Source organism: Fukomys damarensis, unplaced genomic scaffold (genome assembly GCF_012274545.1).
Source record: "Fukomys damarensis isolate Sample0158 unplaced genomic scaffold, DMR_v1.0_HiC HiC_scaffold_7, whole genome shotgun sequence".
NCBI lineage: Eukaryota > Metazoa > Chordata > Mammalia > Rodentia > Bathyergidae > Fukomys > Fukomys damarensis.
The window spans coordinates 8737656-8745251 of record NW_022900919.1 but is presented as its reverse complement, the minus strand read 5'-3'; the positions used below and the strand labels follow the sequence as shown (position 1 = coordinate 8745251).

The 7596-nt window shown below is 51.6% G+C and overlaps 1 protein-coding gene across 4 annotated transcripts in view; it reads left to right on the top strand.

The window, feature by feature from the left end:
* Window positions 1-479: 479 nt before the first annotated feature.
* The window catches only part of Synm (synemin), a 19323-nt gene continuing 12206 nt past the window's right edge, over window positions 480-7596 (top strand). For 2 of the 4 annotated variants that reach the window (XM_019205091.2, XM_033761068.1), the window contains exon 1: window positions 480-628. In XM_019205091.2, coding sequence (XP_019060636.1) covers window positions 552-628 — 77 coding nt within the window. In that variant the 5' untranslated portion in view covers window positions 480-551. The remainder of the gene's footprint in view (window positions 629-7596) is intronic. The other 2 variants (XM_033761070.1, XM_033761069.1) reach the window with 1 other exon arrangement.

The following is a 7596-nucleotide window of genomic DNA, read 5'->3' as shown; positions in this document are numbered from 1 at the left end:
CAGAATATATTTCTCCCAAGATTATTTTAAAGCAGCTTTTCTGGGTGAAATAAAGAATTCTGTATCTGTTCACTTGCTTATTATGGGGGAAATCGTGACTTTGGGAGCAATTTTAGTTCAATTCTCAGTGACTTCTGTCTCAAGTATTGTAAAACCCTCTGAAATGTAGTCATGGTTTATTTTCAATAGCACCCTGTTTACCAGTTAGATATAGGGGCTTTCCTTATGTGGACCAATGTCTAAACTGTAGAGCTGATTGGAACAAACTCTTTAGCATTCATTGTTACTAGCAAGTCCAGAGAAGCAAGTGTCGTCCTGTCCAAATCCTCCAAGTACAATAATAAAAATTTCCCATGAGGAAGAGACACAATCTTTGAAACCATCCTTGCCGATGAGTGTGTGCGTAATAATGAGCCTGGAGGTTTCTCATCACTTTTGTGTCCTGATACCTTCAGCTCATCCCTGTAAGTTCTTGGATCTAAACACACTTCTGTTCTCTTCAGAGAGTGATCGAGTCCCTGGAGGATGAGAAGGAGGCCCTCACCTTGGCCATGGCTGAGCGACTGCAGGACTATCAGGAGCTTCTGCAGGTGAAGACCGGCCTTAGCCTGGAGGTGGCGACCTACAGGTAAGAGTGCCATGCCCTGTCCATCCTGCATCCATTGGTATGAACTCCCTTGTGGCTTTGCAATACGCAGAGGGACCTTTGGCTTGGCTCAGTGGGGAGCCCAGAGCCAAAGGGAAAAGATCAGGGGCTCCCTCAGGTCACCGGCAGGTGACAACTGAGCCTTGTAGTTGCTGTGTCACGGTCACGGTTTAAGAGCCTCACCTGTGTCAGTGTGGTGGATTCGACACTGTGTTTGCAGAGGGACAAACTTGGAGAGGTTACAGGGCTGGAAAGTAGAGGGCCAGGGCTTCGGCCCAGGAGGCCCGAGTCCATGTGCTGGTGGTGCTGCTGTTTCAAATCTCAGGGCCCTGATGCCATGTCCTGCCCTCTCCACATGAGCTTGGCTTTGCAGAGGTGCATTTGTGTCATGAGATTAGCAGAGAACCCTTGGGAAGCTGGTTTTGTTTAACAAGACGCTGATTTGAATTCAACCTATGCAGCCCACATGGAAAGGCCACAGAATGCGCAGAGGGGCTATGGGCTGAGCAGATGACAGGATGCAGGGATCCCGGGCAGTTCTGCTTTCTCCCATTGATGTGACCCCTACCTGCTGCCAGTTGGTCTTTGGTCTTTGCTTGGGGGGGGGGTGCCCCTATTTCCTAGCAGCTTTCATGCTTAGGGCTGCTACCACCAAGGGCCTAGGTTTCTTCTCGCAAGCCTGATGATGAAACTCAACATTAAGGAGCCTGTGCTGACTGCTGGACCAACTACTAAGTCCTTTGAGGCCGGCCTCTGCTGTGGGTCACTCTGAAGTGGACCCATGCACCCCTTGTACACGTGAGAGGCCTGGTGAGGGCCAGAGCCAGCCAGACCTGACCCAGCCATCTACCAAACCACAGAAAGTGGGCACGATGCCTGCCTTGCTCCCAGGATGGTGATAAGCACGAACTGATTGTAGATGTGCATGGGCTTTGGCAGCTGTCCCGGCAGAAGAGCAGAAGGCATAGTTGTTAATGTCGTGTCTCTCTGGCATCGTCCCTAACAGGTGACGGAGTTACGCCTGGAGAGGATAAAGCAGGGACTCTGGTTGGAGACACAGCGAGGACAGGGCCTAGCTCTGTCATCACACCTTGATGGCTGCCTCTGTGTATCACAGTGGCCTGGGTTGATTTGGTGCCCATTAAAAGATGGGGAATCTGGAGTTGTGTGCTTGTAGTGCACACTGTAGCCATGGGCCTGCCCCACTATGTTTGTTTTCTGGAAGACTTGTGCTGGCCTGGCCTTCACCCTAGCCTCTGATTTCACCTAGCTATTGAGCAGCCCCCAGCCTGTGCCCAAGGAGACTGTGAAAGGGCGAGGTCTTCACCCGGGCACAGCTGCTCTTGGAAGGTCTCAGCTGCCCTGAGGGGTGGTCCTGGCATTAAGCCCACTGAGAGCCATACTTGGGTTGTGTCCTGCAGCAGGGATCCAGGCTCTGGGATCAGAGCCTGCTATCTTCCCCCAGGTCCTTCTCTGGCACACTTGGAAATCTCAGGAAGAATTGCCAGATTGATTGGTGGTATTTTCGCACACATGCTAAGAGGATATAAACTTTGCTAATAAGGAATGCATCCAAATGTGTTATTGGGAAAGCATAAATCTTTTTCAGTGTGACAGAAACCCTTCCCAGACTGGCTCAAGTTATCAAAGGGGTTTATTACTTGTATAACCGAAATGGCCCTGGATTTCAGCACAGCTGGTCTAGGTGGCTGGTCGATCTGCCCCAACCTCCCCCTAGGCTTGATCTTCTGAGCGCTTCTCGCTTGTGGCAGTTGGGCTCCAAGCAGCTCTAGGATTAGGATCCCACCACCTTGTGCTCTGGCTGAAGGAGGGGCTCCTCTCCAATGGTTCCCACTCTGGGCCCCCGCCGGGGCAGCGGGGTGAGGTTCCCCACAGCCGATGTGATCAGCCTGTCTGAGTCACGTGGCCTAGGACCATGTGGCAGGTGGCCCACAGCAGCTGCAGCGCTAGGGCAGATGCCAGGCAGGCCCGAGGACTGCTTCTGTTCCCAGTTAGGTAACACCCCGGGTTGGGGGAATCATTTCCTTATAGAGGGGGTTAGATTTCCCCATTTCCTTCCTTTAATAGTTCTCTGGGTTGCAGTCAGGAGACTTTCGTCTTGGGTTGTGTCCCACTGGGATTCTGAGCCTGTTCCTGCCTTGTCCTGCCTGCAGTTCTGGTCCTAAAAAGACAAGCATGCACAGGAGGACAGTTTGCCCAGAGGCCAGGGCCTGCCTTTCTGGGAGGGTATTCACAGCCCTCCCCACTTAGCTTTTTCAAGGACATCGACTGTATGCCATTTTCGCTCAATGTGCTGTCAGCAGGAACAGAGTTTATTGCTTGTCACTTGCTGGCATTTCCCCAGCCTACTTAGGGACTTGCTGGACCATCTCCTAGGCATTTGGAGCCATCAGTGCTTTTAGGGGACGGGTGAATAATTTTACCACACCTCTTTCCATCTTCCCAGTTTGCCTGGGGAAAAGGCTGAGCCCAGGCAGGAAGGAGCCTAGGATGCACCTGGCCCACCCAGCAGTGGATGACCCTGCATCAGGGTCAGAATCGCTGCAGCTCTCTGGTTTAGTCCCGGACATGCCCAGGGCTGTCAGAGGCATAGGGCCACTGAGTAGAACTTCTCTGTTCATGTCAGCCAGAGCCCAGCATGTTTAATCTTTTCTGCATGGAGTATCTTGAAGAAGGAAGGCCCTGTCATCCTCAGTGTGGTTCTGTCCTAGAGAGGTGCTGAAACTCCCGTTTGTGTCTGTGCTCTTTAGATCTCATGAACTTTACACCTTCTCTAAAGCGTCCACTGGATCTTTACAAATCTTGACCCAGCATTTTTGAGAAAGCTGACCTTTCTCCCAGCCCACTCTATGGAAGGCAGTGGGTTGGTCACAGCCTGGTGGGCAGAGGCGCTGCCAGCAGGCGAAGCGGAGGCTAGGAGTGCTCACACTCTGACTCCGTGATGATCTTCCCCAGGTTTTCCCTCTGTGGTTCGCCTGACTGTACATCTCGTGTGGAAGGACGGGATGGGGCTCCTAAAAGCTGACCGGGCATTTCACCGCAGTTTATCTGCTGACCAAGGCCAGCTCTCAAGGGCCTTCAGTTCTTCCCAGCTCAGCTATCTATCTCTTCCTGTAGATTTCGTAGTGAAAGAGAAACATGAAATTACCGAACTGCATATTTATGATTTCCAAATAGACTTGCTCTTTATAAATGAATATATGATTTCATAAAGTAATCATAACACAATGGAAACCAAGCAAACTTCAGAGTTCAAGACTGGAGGGTTTTTGTTTTGTTTTTTGGTTTTTTGGCACCAGGAATCGAACTCAGGTCATTGCGCTTATGAGGCAGGTGGCATCACCACTGAGCTAAATCCCCAGCCCTGAGACTGGAGGTATTTGTCCAGCACCTCCACCCGTTTCGGTTGTGGGGAGACACAGATGCCTGCCTGACAGGAGACTGTGAGAGTGAGACTTTCCAGAGCCAGGGGTCAGGCGGCAGGGCTGCTGCCTTTGCAGGTGGTGATTATCAGTGCCTGTCACCAGCGTGGTGGTCATATGGGACTGAAGTGCTTGGACCTGGGACACAATTTGGAGGCTCTTCCTGGAGTGAGCATCGATTGCCGTCCCTAAGCGGTTGGAGGATGTGAGATAAAGGATGGGCTGAGGTTCTCAGCCTGAGCTGCATCTGGAGACCCTGGGCCCAGCTCTAGAGATTCTGGTTTGATTTGGGGGGCAAGGGGAGGCATGGTGGTGTTCAGCAGCCACCAGCACAGACAACCGTTGCCCTGGGCCCACTGCACACAGGGAGTCTGCATCCAGCAGCAACAGCACCCCGAGACCGTGGTTGTTAGAAATACAGAATCCCAGAGCCACCCTGAGCCCGCTGGCTCCAAGGGAGGCCTGTGTGCACTCTGCTGCCTGTGACGCAGCACAGAGGCGGCATAAGCACTGAGCCAGCCCTCAGCACCCCGGAGCAGGAGACCGAGAGTGGACAAGTGTCAGAGGGGAGAACGTGGGGATGCCATAGGGACTTACACGAGGGCCCGCACCGAAGCCGTACCCATTTACAGCATGTGTGACTGTCCCCACGGGGCCACACTGGGTCTGCCCGAGGTCACAGAATCCTGCAAAGCCACTTGCTGTGGGGTGGAATTTGAACCCCCGAACACCATAGATGAGCGATGCAGCAACTTATTCCTTGCTTCCTTAATTTGCAGATTCATGTCAGCATGAATAAGCCCTCTAATTCTTCCCAACATTTTGTTATGAAATTTTTCAAACGTAAGAAGAGCTGAAAAAAAAAACAAAAACATTCAGACATAAGAAGAGCACTCCTGTGCCTGCTCTCTGGCTTCTCCAGTGAGTGTATTACTAAATTGGCTGTTTACCTGTCCACCCTTGTTGGCATCCTAGAACAACCTGCCCATACCGCTGATCATTCCTAGATGACAACTACTAGCAGCTGTCCTTGTCAGGACCTGTCATGAGTGCTTAGTAGACAGAATCTCCAGTCTTTAAAACTTCACCAAAGCAGCCTGAAACCCAGGTCCAAGGACGCTGTTACCTAAGGGATCACACAGCTGGTAAAAAGAGTCTGAGATTTGAACTTCGGGCTTTAAAGCAGGGCTTCCCCCACCCACACCTGTGGAGGTAGAAAGGTGCTGCATGTGCTCAGGTGCCGTGGGCAGAAGATGGTGGAGAGACTTTTCCCATGTCCTCAGTTCCTTGATGGGTACAGTGGAGGCCCATGAAGTATGCGGCAAGCCTTCCCGGAAGAGGCAGTGCTCGGTTCTGCTGGGAGGGGAAGCCAGAAAACAACCCTATGCTAAGGCTTTCCAGGCAGAGACCAGCATGTCTCTGCAACAGAGCCAGGCATGCGTGTGTCCCTGAGCAGCTGGGGTTTGCCGGAACTGTGGCTCATGGACGTCAAGAGCCACACTCGGGAAGCCATGAGTGTCTCATGAGGTGGGGCGTGTGCCCTGAAGTTCCTGCAGGTACACTTGATGGGTCAGATGCCACGCTGGGCTCAGGGGACTGCAGAGGGGCAGTATGGCCTTGGTGTCGAGGAACATACACCGTAGGTCAGGTGGCACGAGTCTGAGCGGTAGAAGACAGGAGGCCCCAAAGACACAAGGCTTCTGAAGATCACTGGGTTTTAAGAATCCGTGAGCTTTCAAGAGGGTGGCGAGGTTGGTCAGGGTCTTGAAGGACACTGGGAGTGGGGGTTGAATAGACAGAGGAGAGGGGGAAATGGAAAGGGGGAAGAGGAAAAGGGAGGCAGGAGGAGGGGAGAAGAGGGATGCAGTGTGTTTGTAAGAAGTCAGACAGGCCAGGCACCGATGCACACACCTGAAATCACATCTTCCTGGGAGGGTACAGGCAGGAGGATCGCAGGTTTGAGCCCAGCCTGGGAAACTTAGCAAGACCCTGCCTCAGAATTTAAAAAAACACCAAAAGGGCTGAGGATGTAGCTCGATACAAAGGCTATAGATTCAATTCCCAGTACCAAAAACAAAAAGCCAAGAGAGGTGGGGAGGACAGGATGTTAATTTGACAGAATGCGCATTTCAAGGGTATGGTGAAGACGGTTCAGTATAATAAGGTCAGATGAAGGCGCTCAGAGAGGACGGGGAGATCTTCAAAGGGTGTGAGACTTCAGCTGGACCTCGAAGGTGACCGGGGAGCTGAGGAGTTAGGAACTGGACTGGCAGAGAGAGGCAGCACAGAGCTCCCAGCGGGCATTGAGCACAGGGAGAGAAACGCAAGAGCAGTGAGCAGAGGTCTAGGGAGCAGGCGGACTGCAGGGATCCGAAGTGGCAGGCAGGCGACTTGCCTGGGTGGGCAGGAAGCAGCTGCAGCCGGCCAGGGTGTGAGGTGAAGGGTCTGTGTGTCTGTGAGGGGGGCGGGAGCTGGGAAGCTCTGGGGATGGGGGCCTGGTAGAAGGGGCCGTACCAGGCTGAGCAGAGCTGGCTAGTGAGGGCGTCGGTGAGGAGCCCGAGGGACTGGAAGGTTTGGGGGCAGGGCTGTGTGAGCAGCGCGCAGCTCACAGCTCACTGCTGCAGCCTGGACCGCCCAGAGCACATCCTTCTGGGCAATGACCTGAAGACCGACCGCAGAGACGGAGCCATGCCCAGAGCCTGCAGTGTCCCAAGGCCTCTTCCTGCTGCCCGAGGGTCTGGTTCCACTGCGGTAGATTGAGAACTAGTAGGAGCACAGTTACAAAAGAAATAGCTTCCCCCTCAAAACAACCACAAAGCTATCGTCGGCAATAAGCTGTTAGAAAATGTGATGGAAAACATCCAGATTTAAAAACCAAGGTAACGATGAGCTCAGGAATAGAGTACAAATTGCAAAACTGAAGGATATGAAAATTGCATAAGAAGTAAGGCCCAGTCCAGATTTCAGGTCAGACTGACAGATGGTTGCAGTCCTGGACAGAGTTTTTTTAAAAAAGAGGCTTTTTGTGTTATATGTTCGGAGGCAAAGGATGTAATGATTATTCTAAATTTCACCTAAAGAAAAGGAAGGCATAGTTTTCCAAAATAAAAATCCTGAAAGCATTCTTGCCTAGCCAGCTATGAAATGTGGAGATGTACTGGTTGAAGTCTTCAAGGGTGAGTTAGAAACAAAGGTTCCAGAAAAACATCCTGTGTGTGTCAGTGCAGGTTGCGGTCACGTGAACCCTCTTTCCTCCTCCTGAGCCCGTGGAGCAGAGATGGCATTTTTAACCTGAGGACGCTAGGACTTGGACTGCTAACGAAATACCAGATAACTCCTGATGTTTCTGTGTTCATTGTTTTAATATTTCTGCATTATTTTTCATGATATTTCTCCATTATTTTTTAACTATCTGTACCTTTTCATGTGCCAGGAAGGAAAACATTTCCTACAGGTTTCTTGAAGCCTGGATAAATACATTTCTTTTTTCTTTTTTTTTTTTTTTTT